General features: G+C 42.5%; 1 protein-coding gene across 16 annotated transcripts in view; it reads left to right on the top strand.

Moving 5' to 3' along the window:
* Positions 1–20,020, top strand: part of LOC117258338 (rap1 GTPase-activating protein 1-like) — a 103,415-nt gene that overhangs the window by 52,710 nt on the left and 30,685 nt on the right. For 11 of the 16 annotated variants that reach the window (XM_033629157.2, XM_078169841.1, XM_078169846.1 and 8 more), the window contains one exon: positions 14,773–14,866. Coding sequence is in view for 10 of the 16 variants with exons in the window: in XM_078169841.1 (XP_078025967.1) it covers positions 14,773–14,866 (94 nt within the window). In the remaining 6 variants the exon portion in view is untranslated. The other 5 variants (XM_033629150.2, XM_078169844.1, XM_033629152.2 and 2 more) reach the window with 4 other exon arrangements.

The raw sequence follows: 20,020 nt of genomic DNA on the forward strand, positions 1-20,020 counted from the left end.
TATAAAAATGCTGTTTTGTTTTCATCTCACTAACACAGTCTTCAAATGATCAGACACTATTGCAGTCAGTTACACACTACAGTGATCAATACAAAATACATTTGTAAACATTCTTCATGATTACTTTGAGGTATACAGAGAAAGTACACAAATACAACAAACAAACACAACACTGATTGCAGACTGCTGCAGACTGAAAATATTTATTTCTTACCATACTCAGTTATAGTAACAGATCAACAATGAAAATCAGAACAAAATAGTAGTTTTTCTTACTACTGTAAAGTGTAGGCAAATAAAAATTCCTCTATTGGGTTTAGGAATGGGGAGTATGGTGGAAGGTATAAGACTGCAAATTCAGGGTGCTCATGGAACCAATTGTGGACCAGAGCAGATGTCCCAAACGACAATGTACTGCATGTGGTCCACTTGGTTCACAGTAAGCACCTGTGTGTTTCCACACCAGGTGGATGTGATTATCCAATTCGTTCATTAGTGTGGTCGTTGGCAAGCAGGTGCTTTGTAATGAGAAGGAAGTAACCTCACAATCCTTATCTGTGTCTAAGGTGTGATAATGCGTGTAGAGTTTTGCAAATCACTGTGTGTAATGTTTTGCAAAAAGTGTGAAGCTGAGTCTGTGCTTATTGTTGTGCAACTATGGACAGGTGTTTTGCTTCTTGAGTGTAAAGAGCTGTTAATTGTGTGAAAATTTTCATTTTAGTGCGTAAACAACTGTAAAAAACTATAAAGGCCAGAGTAGGCCCCTGGGCCTGCTGTGCCCAGTAAGCCTGTTCACTATTCCATCCATGTCCCTGAGTATACATGTAAGGATGTGTATGTCCCTTGTGGGGCCTGTTTACTGACATCTGTCATGTTGAGGATGGTGTGGTAAGCCAGTGGGAAGAAAAGGACTTTTTGTTCCCTGCCTTCCTCTTGGTCTTTCTCTCCCATGGGAGAGGAAATTCTTGCATGGTCATATTGTGGTTGTTGTTGTCTTGATTGATAGGAGAAATGTTTGCTTCATAAATCAAACTGTATGAAGTTCCACTGAGTACACTAGTAGCTGTGAGCACAAAAGAGCACACAATGATCCTGCAGTGACTCCCTGTTGTTGAAAAGCACATCTGCATGGCTGTGATTTCCCCAGGCGGCGTGTTTCCAAGGAAATCTGGACAGTGACATTGTGAGAGATAAGCACGCTGAAAATCGGGACCTACTGGTAGAGTGAACATGCTTTATTCACAAACACCTGCTATACCTGGCCTTTTAATGCATACTGAGCATAGCCAGCTGTCAGGAGAGGTGTGGGCTCAAGAGAACCCATCAAGGAGCCTCCTCATGCATCAGATCCCACAGATGTTTTATTATTTATTATTCCTAGAATGTAGCATTTGATTGTGCAGCCTTTTGTTAGAGTATCTTCTATTCTTCCCCTGAATACAGTTGTACATCATGTGCTCATGCCTTCAAGTAAAAAACAGTTGGTTTGTTCTGGTATCTTGATAAGATCTACTGAGAAGGATTTCCATATCTTGTTTGTCTAAAAGGACTTTTAGAGGTTCAGTTCCCTGGGGAACAAACAGCTTCTCAGACTTATCTGCTTTTTTTCCTCCAATATTTGCTTAAGTCTGATTGTGGCAGCGGTGACTTTTATAGCTATCAGACAAAAAGGCTCAGAAGGTTTTTGCATTTTCCAAAACAGATCAGGGAAAGTCCTGGAGAAGGTTTTTTTTTGTTGTTACTTCCCTCTCACACAGAAAATGAAATACCTACATCAAGCTGAAATGTTATGTTACATATACAGTGTTGGGGGAGCTACCAGGTATTCCACACTGGAAGAAGCTGAACCACAGTAAAGCTACCCTTGAGAGAAATCTAGTTTCATTAAATGAGCAATGTGTAGGATTTAGTGATGTCTAACGGTGAGGATTGCAGATTGCAACCAGCTGAAACTTCTCCCATGTGCCAACTCCCGCTTAGGATTCCTTCAGAATTCATTGTAGAGGTCTCTTCCTCTCCAAAACAAAGGGACCAGGCTATTTAAACCAGTAAAAACACACCTGCTAATGTGTGCTCACCTGTTTTCTCTGATAACTTAACATCCATATGTTCAGGAGTTTTTAACTGGAAGCCAAATTATCTGCATAGGTCTCTTCCTCTCCAAAACAAATGGACCAGTTGATTTTAACCGGTAAAAGTGAATATAGCGGTTTCATGTTTAAAAAGCAGTGTTTTTCTGAAACTTTTGTCACAGCGGGGCTTTTAACTACGTTGTTGGATGCAAAAATCTAGAGCCAGTCTTTGGTGTGTCTATTATGGGCTACTTTAGAAACATGGCACTGCAACATGGCAGACTCTGTGGACAAGGACCTGCTCCCTATGCAGATATAAACAGCTCATTCTAAGGTAATGAAAACACAATGACTCTTATTTTTAGGTGATTAAACTCTAAAGAAAACATACATATTATATCATGTCCCCTTAAATCCTGCCCACTGGACCTTTAACTACAGCCACTTAGAAAAAGAAGTTCAAACTACTTTGTAAAAAATGTGATCGAATTGACAGTGTCCATGTTATCATGCTACTCAGTTAAGTGGCAATCAAGTGCCCACTTGTTCACAGGTTATAAACAACAATAAATAAAAAAAAACCCAAAATACCCCGCTTTTCATGGGAAAGTGTAAGGAATGTAAGTTTTGGTTTGGTATATAATGTCCATCAGTCAGTCAGACACCTGCCTTCAGAAACTAGAGACCAGGGGTGTCATTTATAAAGCAATGAGTAGGACCCATACAAAAAATGTACGTACAGACAAAAGCCAAAAATGAAGTGCGCCAAAAAATATTCTACAGTTTCCACAATGAGGCTTCCACCTCACCATCTGCATCGCCAATGTCCTGTCTCCAAAATGTTGGTAAGCATGGGTTTCTTCCATCAAGTCTGTTTTTATCGATCACAACTTTAGCATGGGAAGTGGTGTACGCCTAGCCTGGAAATCCAGACTCAAATCTTGAAAGATTTTGAGTCTGGCCCTCACCAATACACCCTTCCTACCCAAGGGGCGGCACTAACTGAGGCATCTCAAATGCCACCGCATACAATTGGATAGCACGATGGCCAATCAGAGCAAAAAACAAGGTGATGTATTCATTGCACTAAGCCCCATTTGTTTGCCGAACAGTGGGGCTAACTGCTTTTGCTGTATCCCGTCAACAAAACAGCAAAAACGTCCTTCCTGGAAACGAAGGCTCCTAGGGCAGTCTTCTGTTCCTCTCTCAAGGAAAAAGATAAGTGTAGTTGGCTTAGCATTTCTTCCAAAGCTAAATTGAATGGACGCAGTCCTTCGGCAGCTGCCATCTTGGCTGTTAACTTTTCGACTCCTACGGCGCAGTGCTGTCCTCATCATGTTACGCCTGCCTAGAGCCCACCCCACCTCTGGTCCGATGGCGATTCAGCAGGCTCTGCTCGTCGGGGCCAGATCCCCGTGCAGAGCAAATTCGAATTTGCTGGATTTCCAGGTTAGCTTTCAGTCCTTGTTTTGTGCATTCAATTACAGCAGAGAAGCAATGGTAAAATAAAAATAAAAAAGAATTCCTTTAATTTTATAGCCCCAGATTGCTCACAGTTTCAGCAAAAAATATTTTAATTAACCGAATGACTGTGAAAAAATAAATGTAGTTGAACTACCAGCAAGCTACTGCAAAATAAAGTCGAACGACTACTTTAAAAACATACATTCCACTACTCCTCAAAAGGCACATAAAGTATATGTGTAGCTAAACTTTTACCAAAGTAAACCATTTTTTTGGGAGAGGAAATCATATTTTTTCATGTGGAAAATCTGCCCTTTGAGGCTCACAGTGCAGCCACGTACACACAAGGCAGTAAGTAATTCATATAAGCGCCGCTCAGAGAAATGGTTTCACAGCAGAGACAATCATCCTCCCATTTGTCTGAGTGCTTCAGGTCAGTGTGAGGGGGGGTTGGGAAGGGTGACCCTGAAAGGAGGGCAATTCCAGGGTCTATCTGTGTGGTAATTCATTGCACATGTGCTCCTCATATCACTGGCTGTTGGAGGACTGTCAGTAGGCGAGGCAGCAGGTGTTGCTACTCTATGACAAATTTTAAAAAAATCCAACAGGGAGGTCGGCTCCTAATATCGGCGCTCTTCAGTGTCATCGCCACAATATAATATGACACAGGGGGAAACAAGATCACTGAGAGGTACGGCTAAATGCCTTATGTCTGACCTCTGCAGTACATTTTCACACACATTATAAACAGCTTGCCTATTAAATGATTTGTGTTTGGGGATTGTCAACGGTGCTCATAAATTAATTGAGGTCAAAGCTCTGGTTCAGTAGGTGGATGCTGACGAGGAGGCGAGGGATTAGGGTTGTATTACTCAAAGACCATGAGCAGTATCCATTTAAGTTATTTCAATACAGTTTAACCTCTTCTCTTTTATTGCTTTAGGAGCATGGATTGATCAATTGCCATGAAAATTTGTTCAAAGAATCCCACTGTCTTTGATGATCACTTGACTTTTACTCTGGCACCACCAGCATGTTGGCACTTTTGCTTTTTTCTTGAAATATCTCCAACATTTTTGTTAAGGTTGGGATGAAATTCATGTCCTCAACCTTTCATCTAGTGCCACCGTCAGGTCAAAATGTGATTTGTAACAAAATGTTTGCAGCCTGACAAGCAGAACTAAGGTGAACATGGTAAATATTAAACAGCAGCAAGGCGCTGATGTTTCCAGTCCCCTCTCTCTCAGCTCTGCTTAATTTTGGTCAAATCTTATGTCAGTTTTGCAAGTGTTGGTGGTGCTTTTTGTGGCGGCCATTGGACGGTGGTGGCGTATGGCTGCGAGTCATCAAGATGACAAAATAAACTCACCAGTCTGTAAACTCTCTTCCTGCTGACTTCTGCCAGCTAGCCAGGTTGAGGTTTTCAAATGTAAACATCAGTAAACATCAAGGAAAAGATGGAGAAGATGGGCACCAGCTGAACTAGCCTCCTGCTAGCCAGTGTACAGGCGATGGATAATAAACTAGACAACCTCCATGCTGCATCAGTTTCTAACGGGATATCATCAGGAACTGTAAAATCCTTTGTTTCACCAAAACTTGGCTAAATACTGGACAGCAATATTCAACCAGGTAACCCATTTCCCATATGCCGATCTGACAGAGCAGAGGACTCTAGTGAGAGAAGGAGAGGAGCCGCGTGGTTTATGGTGAATAAGGACTGGTGTGACAGTGGGAATGTGAGATGCTGTCCTGTTCCTGCATCCATCTCGTTGAGGTGCAGATATGTTAACAATCCAAGACACATTCACCTGGTGATGCGAAATGTAAAGAACGATCCAGGACACCACCGTTAACATAAATGATGGCATCGGTAACTGTAACCAAAACTACAGTTAAATCAGTAGTTCCCAACTGGTCCAGCAACAGGGTCCAGATTTCTCCATTGTCATTAGTTCACGACTCAAGGTCCACGCCCTACTTGCATTCAGCCACATCGTTGAGCTAGTTTGCTGTCTCTGTCAAGTAGCTGTCCGTTAGGCACTCTTTCTGCCGCAGGAAATGGTACTTCAAAATAAAAGGTCTGTGCTGGAAATTCACTGTACTTAAAAGTAAAGTGTGTTTTCTTCAAAGTTGACACATTCACGAGTCATTCACAGCCCATTCAGAATGGATCCGGGACCCACTTTTAGACCGCGACCCACCAGTTGAGAACCATTGAGTTAAATCATTCCACAGCCAGACACCATGGATTAACAGAACCATTTAAAAACATGGACAGTTACAAAGCAGCAGTGCAAGAAGAGGCAAAAAAGGACTAAGTTACAGTGCACAAGTTGATCGAGCTGACCTTGAATGATTCCATGTGACAAATGATTGATTGATTCATTAAAAATTTTCAGTGAACGTATTATAGCATGCTGAAGTTAGCATTTAGTCATAGTACAGTGCAGCCAAGCAGAGCAGCTAGCATGGCTGTAGACTCTTATTTTTCATAGACGATCAGCTCTCATTGTTAATGAAGCTGCTGTGGTTCCATTATATCAACACACTGGTAATTTTATTTTAATTCCATAAAAAAAGAACAAGAATAAATACTCTGGGTCGGGATGACAAGCATGAGCATTATTTTATGTTTACTTTGTGCCTTTGTTGTCACTGCCCGACCCAGCTGGGCTGTTTAAACAGGAACATGATTAGGCATGATTATCAAACCAGTCACAATCACAGTCACAGTGGGGCTCAGGCAGTCTGCAGAGAAATCATGGTGGGGATGTAAAGTTTCTTCAAAAGTTAGGAAGCAGTTGGCACTCCTGCTTTGCCTTGCAAACAAACTATGGGCTTGATTAACACAGAGAATTTGTTTAAGAGCGACTGGAGGCGGGTTTTAACAAATCTGGAAGCAGCAGGAGAACCGGCAGACCTCCTACACCCAACATTTTGCTGCAGGAGCAATATTTGATTGACTCAGATCTTTAGTCACAGATGAGTGTGATGAGTGGCTCAAAAATATTTTCATCCAGGTAGTTCAAGGGATAAAGTCTAATGATTTGACAAGAGACATTTTCATTTTTGACAAAGTAAATAGCACAGTCTGTGACATTTATGAAAATGAAAACCTGGTACTAAAAAAAAAATGTATTTTTACATCAGGACTCTGATATGGAGAAAACCAGAAATCAAGATATTTGTGACCAGATCCCTCAATACTGATATTCAGCCTATTTGCACTTCCATCTTGTCAAATGTCGATGCTTGATCAATAGCCCTCCGGCGACCAACACTGAGGCACAAAGGCACCCTTAGCAGCAATGTGATATGTACCAGGCAGCTGTTTGTGATGCTGCAGGCAACTACTGGATTTTAAACAGCAACATAATCTGTAAAAGGCAGGCAGGAGGAGGGGGGTCAAACAAACTCCAGACTTTCAGCTGGGAGCCTGCTGTTAGTGTCCTGTGTGAAATCACAAAGTCAATCGAGTTGGGTTTTTTTTTTACTGGAAACGTAGCGTGCTAGTATGTATGGCATGCTACGCCGTTCTTATTTTAAGTCAAACCTTGATATTTTTTTTTTTAACTTAACTATGGACTTTTGTTGCCTACACCAAAGGAAGTAAACCTAAAAACGAAGTGTTGAACCAGTGTTTTGAGGTTGTTTCGAAAAAGACTGTATGTAATTAACGAGCAGAAACTGTAAATTTCTTGTGAGAATGGAAGTTTATTTTGAAAAGACACAACACATGTAACAAGCATAAATTGACATGCTGTCCCTGAACGTCCAAAACTGACAGCGGAGGGGTACTTACCAGGTCTCACTCCAAAGTCATCAAAAACCAGCGCTTAGTCAGTGACTTCTGCATCAGACACTGACGAAAAAAGCTGTCCTTTCACATCAGCATGATATGTAGCCATTATTTTTTAGGGCATCAGGGGGAAACATGGCAGGACAACAGCGAAAGTTAAGAGGGTGAAAAGACCAAGTAGTGTGGGTGGGTTGGAGGGGTGGTAGTTGTCCAACAACCACCAACTTTCACCCGGGAGACCAAATTTTGCTTCCCATTTGCAGCCAAACCCTGTTCTTTTTTCCAAACCCAACCATGTCAACCCAACCACATGTGTGTGTTGACTAAATGTTACCATGTGCATTAGTCCAGGGTTAAAAAAGCATCAGTCCAGGGTGCTGTACCGACGTATAGTGTGTTTATTTTGAAAGAGACTGCATGCAAACTGTACATTTCCTATGAAAACGGAAGTGTATTCTGAAAACAGACAATGCATGTAACAGGCTAAAGTTGGCACAGCATTCCAGAACATTATAACCAACACACCCAGGGCACCTTGCACGTCATATCTTGAGGTGGAAAGACCATGGCCAAATGTTGATATGTGGAGGTCGGAGTGAGGATGTGTTGGTACTTAATGCGCCATATTTTGATGTGTAGGGCTACTGACCAAATGTTGGTATTTGACAAGTTGGGATGAGAATGTGTTGAGATATTGCAACAATATTGTTGGGCTGACTATTAGTGTTTTCACAAAAAAATTTACACAACATTTTTAATAAATACTCATAAATAATGTGGATATAAAGACTAAGTGGGTAAAGGCAAATAATAGAGCAGCTAAACAGTCTTGTAAATTCAACAAATTACATCACTTTGCTGTAATGCAGCCTTTTAAACCAGGAAAAGACAACACTTAAGATATTACCATATCCAAAATCTACAACATCTATCTTACATTCATTATTTCTTACTTTTGTGCGGACAGTAAACTCTGCTGGAACGCTGCATTCATGTACAGTCATCACATAGCTCATTAATTCCGTGCTGTTCTCAGCCAACTCTTGCGGCTCAGTGTTGTTTGCACTTCCCTGCCCCCCTGTCCCGATCTCCCCCCTGAGGTCAACCACTGCTAATTACATCTCAACCTGTAGGAGACTCTCCATGGTCATGCATAAATAACCATTCATATATATTTCAGCAACAGCAGCCATCTTGTTTTCTGGAGACCTCTGACATGTTGCTGGTATATAATGTGTCTGTGATTGGAGTCTGAAACCTTTAACTGCCCTGCGGGGTCACTGGCTGGTCACACACACCCTCCCATACACACACCATACAAAGGACAGTTGTAGCTGCTTGCTGGGCTGATTTTGTTGAGCACAACAACATGAGTTTGAATCAGAGGGAACTTTCATTTAAATTTGGATAAATTTAAATGTATTAATGAAATTTGATGAACACAGTTACTGAATCTTGATCTGGCTAATCGTTTTGGATTCTAGGATCCAGCTACTTATTTCATTATTTCAATGTGTCTTGTTTTATTATCAAACTTGTCTTGGTTTGAGAAATAGCCGCTGCTATAAAGCTGCAAGTGTGAGAGGCAAAGTGAGAGTGTGAGATGAGGAAATTTCAGGAGAGCAGAAATGATCAGAGGATGAGGGATGGGGGTGGGAGAGGGGAGTGACCGCAGGCCATTTCACCACCATAATGGGATGGGAATCCCTGGCAGCAGGGGCCGGTTGGTAGGGATTTACTGTGGGATTCTGCAAAGGACATTGGAGCGACTAAAACCAACTATCTTTCCTCACAGGAGATCAAAAATGAAGCCCCGCATGGCTCCGGATTTTCCTCTTCTTCTGCTGTAATTATTATTTCGTCAGCATACAGGAGTGTCGAGTCGTCAGTGAGGCTGCCAGTCTGACCGCATGTGGCTTTGATTTGATAGGAACCAGCTGCAATGATCCGCATCAAAACACCACTCAACACACCAAATCTGGCTGCTCTTATCCGATAATGTGTTTTTATCTATAAGCACTATTGACAAAAGCCCTCACAGACAACCATGACGCGTTTTTAACCCCACACCCACTGCTCCTGAGCAATTCTGAAAATAAATTAAACCACATATGACATCTGCAGTCTTTGCTCAAGGGTTTAAAAGGGGGCCGGAGAGAGATTATTGTCCCACTACAGCAGGATGTCTCTGCAAATTACTGCTAATCTGGACAATATTAAATTTTTGTCCAATGATATAATACAGTTTTTTTTAAGCTTTGGACAGTGAGCGGATTATCTGTTTTATTTCTCACAATACACAGCTCTTAATGGTGTAGTGTGAGGACAGTGCTGTAATCCCTTGTTATCTCTTCATATCTGACACATACAGGACACACACACACACAAAAACACACACACACACTTTAGTGTTAGGTACATACTTGTTCATTCAGAAGCTGGACAGATGAGTCGACACTCTTGCTGCTTAGAATATTGTCTGGCAGGGATTTAGCAGAAAAAGGCGGTATTGGTGACATTAGTCAGTGGTCTGCTGGGAGCTGCGGATAGTAGCTTAGTGGAGAAAACCCGCATGTTCACTGGGGATTGAATGAGACTCATTACAGTAATTAAAAAGCTTCCCTCACATCCTCTCTCATGCTGCACAATGAGCATTAAGGATGCTGCAATGCCTGCTCACCTTTGGGAGCTCAGTTTTGGACATAATCACCTTGTTCAAGTCAAAACATAATGAACATGAATTTGAATGTGGGTGTTATTTATTTATTTATTTTTTTTACGTGTGTAGCTGATGTGGTTGCCACAGCAACAGCCCTAGCTGGCTCGTTGTGAGGCAGTGTGGGGATTTAAGGCAACCCCCGTTACCCTAACCAGCCCTGCTTTGCTTTCCCTTTCTGAGCGGCAGACTTCAGTCGTTCCCTACATGGTGGAGAGGGGGGGAGGGTCTCCTGCTTTGAAGGGGTTAAGGGTGGCGGTGGTGGTGGTGGTTGGGGGTGGGTGCCTGGTTCAGAGTACAGGATTTTGGACACCACATCATGCATGTGTGAGCTTAAGAGCAGACAAAGAGGGTGGAGATGGAGGAAGTGACAACTAAAGAGCGCATATGTGTGTATGAGAGACTGAGTGGGAGGAGAGAGCGTGAGGGAGGAGAATCAGCAGCAGATGAGGATGCTCACTGGGAGTGTGCAGCACTCTTAAGAGCTGAGAGTGAGGCCAGCAGGTGAACGACTGACGGGAAGCAGCAAGTGAGCTGAGTGAAAGCTGGAGAGAGAGAGAGAGAGAGAGAGAGAGAGAGAGAGAAGAGTGAACGCAGAGAAAGAGAGAGAGGAGATAACTGTGAAAGAGAGAGGGAGGGAGACGGGAGCTTAACCAGAGGAGAAGCGTAGACAGTGAGTCATCTGCCAGAGTGCTGGTCACTGTCCGGACTTCCCAGGGAGAGCCCAGCTGCCTCTGTGTGAGTTAAGTTTGCTCCTCCGCTCTACACAGGACATCAGGTTCGCTCAGATGACACGCTGTGACTTCTTCACACGGCTGATTTCTGTGGTGCATCGCTAACCAGCTGGGGTGTGTTATGTAATTTGTTGTGGTGTTGTTGGGATGAAGCTGTGGCTTAGTGATGCAAACTGATCTGCAGGAGGGCTTACGTGGTAATGCCACGCAGAAAGGGCAGGTGTGTGTGAACAGCAGTATATAATGTGTGCAGCACAACATGCTTGTGATGGAGGGTGAGTTTGTGGTGGACGTTTCTTGTGTCACTTTTACTCTGATGTGTGTTTTGATGTTGCTGGAGTTGAGTATAGATGGAGTATCTTGCCACCAATTTATGTCAGGCTGTAGTTATTATATACTGTGTTTTGTGCATACAACACACAAGTATTATCTCAATTTTTAGATATATGTAATACATCTATATCTTTAAACCAACTGTTAGAAATGAAAGCATTTTCCTTCACACATGGTCCATCTGTGTGTGTGTGTGTGTGTGTGTGTGTGTCCTGCATCCATCTATTGTGCATCAGTTCTAATTAAGAGTTCAGAGCAGCTGATGCCCCACTGTATCCTGCTCTCCCATGGGAGAGCTCCTGCCGGGACTTCTCGCCTTGTTCATGTTTATTTGATTCTGCTGAGAAAAGGTTTACAGTTGTTCACAATTTATTTAGGTGATGCCGGACTTTTCTTGATTAAAGATTCACTGGACTCATTGTGTCATAGCAGGCAGCGCTGTGTGTTAATGATTCACGCTCTCTATTTTCTCCTTCACCTATATTTGATCCGAGTGCACTCTGAAAGCAGATTTCCATTTCGGTCACTGTCCCTTTTGAGCAGCTGTTTGTCTTATCTACATCCTCAGCACCAGACCAACACAGCTTCATGCACTGGCTCATACATAACTAATTACTGTGTCAGCACAGACAGCCATACTATCTCTTCGGAAAATGATTAGTTTTCCGGGGTCAAGATACTGTTGTATCATTGAGTTATTGAATGATATTTCTCTGCCTATGGGGCTCGGTGCCTTTTGGCAGCTGGAGAGCACGTCGCCTTGTTGATATTGAGATATGATACGTATTTCATTGTGGCTGCTGTAGCTTTCTTTGATCATCACAAACAGCAATGTATATTTTTCACTTTGCATTATGGCGGCCTCGAGAGCATTTCATCTTCACCAGTCGATCACTTTGTGTGTTTAAAATTGATTGAATTCATCAAATAAGTTGAAAGCCTGCTGTGCAAATTGGCTAGTTGTCAGTGTCAATAGGGCACCATATCAGCGGGGATTATTGATCAGTGATCCTATGGGGATAAAGCCATGCTGGTAGAGATATTGAGTTTATAGCACGGAGATGTGTGAAAGTAGCATTGCTGGGTTTTGCATTAGAAGTGTGTTACTCTCCTGGGTTTGAGAAGAGAGATGCTCTGTTTGAATAAATGTGAAAGTATGGGTATTACATCCCTCGGTCCCTGAAGTGTTTGTGAATAGCAGCTGATGTTCTGAAAGAAATGGGGAACCTGCACAGAGGAATATGATTTGATGTCTTTTGTCCTTTGGGAACAGCAAAGAAATCATTTATTGATTTACTGGAAGTGTCAGACATAACATGTATGTCCCTAGATCAATGCATTTTGGCATCCAACTACTGTAGGTTTAGGCAACAAAAGTGCTTGGTTAGATTTAGGAAAAGATCATGGTTTGGGTTTCACACGGGACACAGACAGCAATCTCCTGGGTCAAAGTCCTATGTTTGTTTGACTCATCCATCCACCCCGACATACAACAGACACCTTCTTTTTCGCTCTTTAAACTATGTCAGTTGCTCTGAGAGATTAATATTGTCACAGATGTTTTTTTTTGGAGTTAGTTGAAAGCTTGGTGAATCTCATACAAATGCTAGACTTGGTAGGTACATATATTTTCATACTTTCCTGACATTTCACTTGGGTATAGGGTGTATGACAGTATTTGTGTAAAAATACATAAAAAAAAAAAATAAATAAATAAGGTAAAAGCCAACCCGGTCTCATGCTAAAGTCATTGAAATCCACTTGAAATCAGTGACTTGCAGTGTCAGACACTGAGAAAAAAAGCCATCCTTTGATGTCAGCATGGTACACGGCCGGTCGCATTTATAGCTTAATGGCACTCGACGGCATCAGGGGGAAACATGGCGGGACAAGAACAAAAGTTATGCTGGCAAAAGTCTGAGTAGGGTGGGTGGGAGAAGTGGTGGATGGGTCCAACAAACACCGGCTTTCACCCAGGAAAGCAGTGTTGGCATCCCATAAGACTATATAGCCAACCCCGTTCTTTTTTTCCTAAATCCAACCACGTGTATTAGTTGTTGGAGGAAAAAAAAAGTCAATTTGCGGTGTTGTACCAACGCAACCAGCTCAGTGGCCTAGCGGTAGAGTGTCCGCCCTGAGACTGGGAGGTTGTGGGTTCGATCTCCGGCCGGGTCATTCCAAAGACTATAAAAATTGGACCCATTGCCTCCCTGCTTGGCACTCAGCATGAGGGGTTGGAATTGGGGGGGCTAGATCACCACAAGATTCCCGAGCACGGCACCGCTGGTGCTCACCCCCCCTCAGGGGATGGGTCGAATGCGGAGAACAAATTTCACACATTCAGGTGTGTGACGATCAGTGGGACTTTAAGTAGTGTGTTGTTTTTTTTGGAAAGACACTGCATGTAAATGGTAAATTTCCTGTGAAAACAGAAGTGTATTTTGAAAGAAGACAATCCATGTAACAGGCATAGCTTGACACGGTATCCCAGAACGTCAACAACCAATGCACCCAGGGTACCTTTCATCTAGTATCTGGATGTGAAGGGCCAAGACCAAACATTGATATGTGAGGAGGTGGGAGTGACAATGTGTTGTAAAAGCTGGGCTGCTGGGGACAGAATTCAATATAACATGTATGAAATTGTCTTGTAATGATATGTTAAAATCCTCCAGCTGGCCACCGACAGCCTAACAACATATGATTACTCTTAATTCATCGAGTTAGATCTGAAAATATGCTGGCTCTTATCAGTTTTCCCTGCAGTCTTTCTCTGCTCTTGTAGCCCAGCTGTTTACATTCCTATTACGTTATCCTAACCACTAGCGGTCGCTATCTTCCCCGCTTAGCTCCCTGTTACACCAGTAGAGACTGACCTCTGGTGCGGGGGCTGTGCACTACAACACATTGCCTCAGCAGAGCACCTGTATTTTATACTGTATTGAAAATCATACCTTTGGGATTTTTATATACCCTGGTATACCATATTTGATATTTGTTTTGAACGTAAAAAAAAAAAAGACATGAACAAGCAGACAAATAATATAATATAACCTAACGGAGTGGGAGGAAGTATACCATAACACTGTGGTATTAGAGGTGACACCAAGACACCAAAGGGCATGACAAAGCTGCGGTAACTGACAACCTGGGAATGAGAATGGATTATCTTAGACACGTATAAAAAAACATTTTAGACTTAGACTGAATATATTAAGGAAAACACCTGGGCGTCAAGTTTAACCTTAATTACCACGACACTGCAGATTAGACAAAGTAGAGGATTCCAGGTGAGGAAATCGAGGATAGCGACAGTTCTTGACTTGACTGTATTCTTTCCTGTTACATTTTCTTTAAACAATGTCAGACTTTACCGCTTTCTGTGCTTCACTTTCTAGAAACATGAATAAAAAACAGAAAGGATCAGTAACACAGAAGATGACTCATGAGTAATTTAAAAAAAGGAAAACCTCAGTTTTTGGTCTGAGGGCTGTTGCATTGCCTCAGACCACCGGTCCATACAAATGCATTCAGCTGCTAAATGAGACCAACAACATCTCCTGAGGCGTTTTCTTTTGTTGTCTTCTCTCCTGATCTTAAACTGAGTGACCTTTTCTGACTGAATGTTCTTTTGGATCTGTCTGATTGTAGGAAACAAGATGGGAGTGACCCCAGAATTTCTGCAACACTAGAGCCCCAGCTGTTCCAGCCTACACTCCCATACACCAGCTCGCCATTACACAAGGTAGGAGGAGACCACGGGGGTGTTTGAGTTTGCACTCTGACCTCTGACCTTATCTGGTAGATCTCTATGTGACCTTTCTCTCTGTGATCTTTGTAAGGTGTCTCTGCTCATCTTGTCTCTACACCTGCTCCTGTCTGGAAACACTTGCTGGGTGCTTCTGTCTGTAATGAAACTGTCATGACTGTATTAGACTCAGACTTTCTGCTTGTAGTGATTCTTTGCTTTTTATCCTTGTCTTCTTTTGTTTAACTTGTGTAATTAGAGCTCACAGAGCTCGGTGCCTGGGATGATTATATTTGCCTGATTCAATTAATACAAATCTATTTATAGCAGGAATTTGTCAGCTGGATGACGACAATTTCTCAATCCAAGCCTAACAAGTCTGATGCCATGAAAGCAAACAGAATACAGCCTGTCTGAGCAATTGTCATTTTTTAAATCAAAAGACAAACTTCCACACCCCCACCGTCATGGAGGATGTGTCACGAATTGGAAAGTCAGTGATGTTTAATCATGTTTAATCAGTTGTTGTGTAGGGTTCAATTGTCATCCAGACAGACGTGGGTATACTCTCCTATATATTCCAATGGCTTTTTGGCTGATCGGTGGGTATTTTGTAAATTGCCAGAAAAAGAGGTGGATGTACCCTGTATACCTGAGTATACCCTCCACTACACCACTGATGCTCGTGATTTGTTCACAACTTAAATTTTATAATATCAATCAATTAAACAAGGCCACTAGCAGTGCTCTGTGGGCTAACATTAGCAACCCATACACCTACCTTGTCAGTCTGCACAGATATTAGAATAACAGTAACACATGCTGCAACTATGCTGCTGGACATTGGTTAAATTTTGGGCACCGTATGCCATCAAAGAGAATAAGGGTGCTTTCAGACCTAGAGTTGTCTTGCTTTGGTCCAAAACAGGGACTAATTTTGTTACAAAGCTGCATAATTGCCTAGAGTTGGTTCGTGTTCCCACGGCAGCATTTACAAGCAAACCAGATAAAATGCCTTGTGCAAGAGAGCTGCTCTTGACTGGTCAGAATTTCCGTGTGGGAAAAATCCAGGAAGTAACAAAACACTGAAGAAGAGTACACTTGCAAGATAAATGTGACACTTTCTAATGTCACAATGGAGGGACAACTACACAGGTTGATTTTAGCGCTGCTCATCGTGGACTATATTGCTGTCATTGTTCATTTTAGTCAAACCATACAGTTTGAAAACGAGGCGCGGCTCCAACTAGAAAACAATGTTTTGATGCATTGGATGTGCTGAATGTGCATATTAAGGCAGTACAGGAGGAGGTGCACATTAATAATCCTCCAGGACTGTAACATGCTCATGTTTAACCCAAACAATGTGTCATGTGACTGCAGTTGGTTCAGATCCAGGTCGGAGCACGTTCTCACCACAAATGAACCACACCAGAGTTCATTTGTAGCCGGACTGAGACCACCTCTTCAAGAAGGTCTTGGTCCGGTTGTTTGGTGCGCAGTGTGAGTGTGATTGCTGTGTTCACACCCGCCCAAACGAACTGCACTTAGGGGGCAAACGAACATGAGTTCTATTGAACTGAACCAAACAAGGCAGATGTGAAAGCACCCTAAGAAATGGCAATACGTCATTACGTGGGACTGTAATGCACAAATCAGCAATAAAAGTATAATGTTAGCCAGCTAGCTAGTTAGTTAGCTACTAGTCTCTATATACAGACTATATATAATCTATATACAAACCCCGGAGATCTTGCGGAAGAGCCCTGGTTTCCGGTGCTAGGCTGTTTGTAGTCTGCATGATATTGATCAATCACATTTGAGTCGGCTGCAGTTGTTGCCAGGTTAAACACTCCGTGCGGTGAACTAACGAGGCGGAACATAATTGGTGTCACTGCAAACTCTGAATCCATCGCAATGGTTCAGCATATTTACTTATATATAAACGGAAGTTGGAAACGGAAATTCGCCTCCTCAAACCGGAATGCCAAAAAATCTGGGGTCTGCCCCCAGAGGCTGTGTCGCCGTCTGCCGGAAGTCAGACGCCGAATACAGCCCATGGGTTCTGAGAATGGTTAGCTACCAATACATCAGCATACTAGCGATTTCCTTTGTTATTCTTGTTATAAAGAAATAGACAATAACATATTGAAACACCATTAAACTAAGGTAATTAAATGATTACTGCAATTCTTAGATCTTTATTAAGAAAGAAAAGACATTTGTGGGTTTCTTTTGTTGCTCGTGCAGCCATTTGCCAGTGATTTCTCATGACACTCACTTTAAGGTCTGCATCTGAAATACCTTCATTTGGAGAGCCATGTAGCCCTAACACTTGCCCAACCTCTCTATCCTATTAAGAATCAGGACATCCTACCCCTAGACTTGAACATGCGAAACAGAGTGTAAGGACAAGGGTAGGTGAAGGGGGTGTAATGGGATTGGGCCTGAATTTGTGTGATTGTAGATGCAGAAAGTGAAGAAATCATCTCAGTAAATCTATTTAGATTGTCACAGTACCTATCACATCCATCTTGCTGTCAGAATCTTCATGCCCACCTTCTGGCACATCTCAGACAGGAGCGACTGACATGAAAAACCTGCCAGGGATATTTTGGGAACTTAGAAACTGAACAAAGCTGAGCTTGGTGGTGATTAAAAGTGGATACAGTCTCACTCTCGTCGGATTGGTTTCATAAGGTCTCTCACACTTTGGATGGGGCTTACGCTTCTCGCAATCTGACTTGATCTGAGTCGAGCAGCAGGAGTGGAAAGAGAAAGGGATTAAAGGAGAATTTGGAGGTTTGGTTGTTCAACAGTCAGTCCTGATCCCTGCGGCACACACCATCTGTAGGTGCAGCAGACTTTCTGGTTACAATTAGTCAGACACAAGGAGAGGATTTTTGAAACTTCTGTTTGTCTATAGATTTGCATACAGCCACTTAAGGCATCGCTGAAGGTATTCCAGACTTGGCTCATATTGTATTTCCCCCATTTTTCTTCACATCCTGGAAGAGAAACTGCCTCTAAATGCATCACATGGTTTGTAATTGGACAAACGGAAACACTTACACACTAAAGAGTGTCAGCAGCAGTTAAAAAGCAGTCAAATTTAATATCTGGTCTCTGTGACCCCATTTAATTCAAACTTTTATGATTTCAATTCAGGCAAAGGAACATATTTTTGGGGGACATCAAGGGACAGCATGTTAATGTAATGTACTGTAGGGTAAGGGCTTAGTGGGGCAAGACTCAGAGGAGCGTATCACTTTAATCAGAGCCCTGCGAAAACCAGGTCAATCTGCAATTAACCCCACCAGGTCTTATGGTCACTGCCTAATTCAAACCACACTGCTATACACAAAATATATTTACTCAAGTACTATACTTAAGTACAACTTAAGGCACTTTTTGCATTATTGTTACATGCATAATCTCCTTTCAAAATAACTTTACAACCGTGGTAAAACACTTTGTTTTTAGGTTAAGTTCCCCATGTGGACTTTCTCTCCCTTTATACGACAGTAGCTGCCCGCATCCCCAACAAATGCAGCTACCTGGGCCATCTCATACTGCCCCTAAATGTGCCTGTGTGCACGACCGCTGCAGCCAAGGACACAGCCTTTTGTGCATGGGGCACCTGTGACCTGTGTGTGAAAACACCCTAAAACACCTTTGTGGCAGAAAACACCTTAAGGTTTCCTTAAAATTTTCACCCTAAGTATTTATGGTTTTCACCTTGTCTTGGTCTTAACAAATCTCTAGAATGCTGCACAAAAGACCTTAGCAACCAAAGCGAGGTTAAAAAAAAAAACACTTCTTAACTCTACAACATGACTGAGTTTATGGTGATAAATGAAAAAATACTTACACAAGTCCCTTAAGCCTTAAGTGTCATACTTAAGGTGAATACGTAAGGTGTTTTGTGCAAGCAGTCCCAGACGTATTATGCATCAAATATAAGACCCTCCATTGTTCTGATATTCTCCAGTGTTTTGGAGCTGGTCAGTTATTATGGCCTCTGTGAAGACGCACAGAGATGCACCTGAGAACGCTGGAGCTGAGAGGAGGTCTTACACATTTAATTTGCCTCTTGTCATACTGACAAGCCTATTAGCTCTCATTATGAGAGATCTAGGCACTAACACCTGCACTGTATGCCAGCCTGGCTCCCTGTGGATTCAACACCTCCTCCGCTCTGGTCATCTCTGCAAAATGTTTTTTTTTTTTTTTATCTGCTAAAATGAGATGTCTGGTTGCTGTTTGTCTCCAGTTTGTTTCCACTGCAGTTTTTTTGTGGTTATGTAGATTTCTTTTAAGGCTTTTGTTTCCTTTGCATCTTAGTTAACTGCCCATATATTTGAGGACATGTAATGAGTAGAAGAGTTGGACTCCACCTCTGGCCACCTGTCAGGCTAAGTCAGGATAGGGTGATAAAGACAGAGGTGGATGATGTGTGTTTTGGAGTTCTTCCTGTACTGCCACACAGTGACAAAGAAGGATCAGCAGAGGACAAGACACCTCCAGCGTCAGTCAGAGGATTACTGCTCTAAACTTCAAGCAGCAGCAGCTGCCTTTACATGCAACCTGAGACATTCGAGACACTTGCTGATGCTGTTACATGTTTAGAGCACACAGCGGGAGAGCCTGTGGATCTTGTCTTCAACTTTGTGTCATCCAACTCTTTGTCAGTCATGGTTGCTGTGAGCAGGGATGCAGCTTTACTTTGGGTGTCACAGTGGGACTCAGTCAGCTGTCTACGATTGAACAAAGGTGCAGCAGCCGGAGAGCGAGTTTAAGCCAAACCTGTTGTCAGTCGAGGAACATCTTTTGAAGCTGCAGGACTCCGGTTTGAGGAAAGTTAAAAATGGCTAAAAATCATAACAAGAACTTCAATGCTCCGATGATGACAAAGGCACACTGGAAGAAACCCAGCCATGTAAGTAGCTTTACTTTAGAAACATGCTGGATGGGAAACATCACTAGATGACAAACTATAGAGGGAATTTACCAGGATTTTCAGCAGAGGCCTGGACAACTGCCTCTCCAAACTGAGATTAAGGCTGCGAATGCAAAGCATGACAGTTTATGTTGCTTGTGTGTTGAAGTGATGCGCTGAAGAAAAATATCTGTCTGTGGGGGGACATTTCT

This window comes from Epinephelus lanceolatus, chromosome 8, assembly GCF_041903045.1.
Source record: "Epinephelus lanceolatus isolate andai-2023 chromosome 8, ASM4190304v1, whole genome shotgun sequence".
NCBI lineage: Eukaryota > Metazoa > Chordata > Actinopteri > Perciformes > Serranidae > Epinephelus > Epinephelus lanceolatus.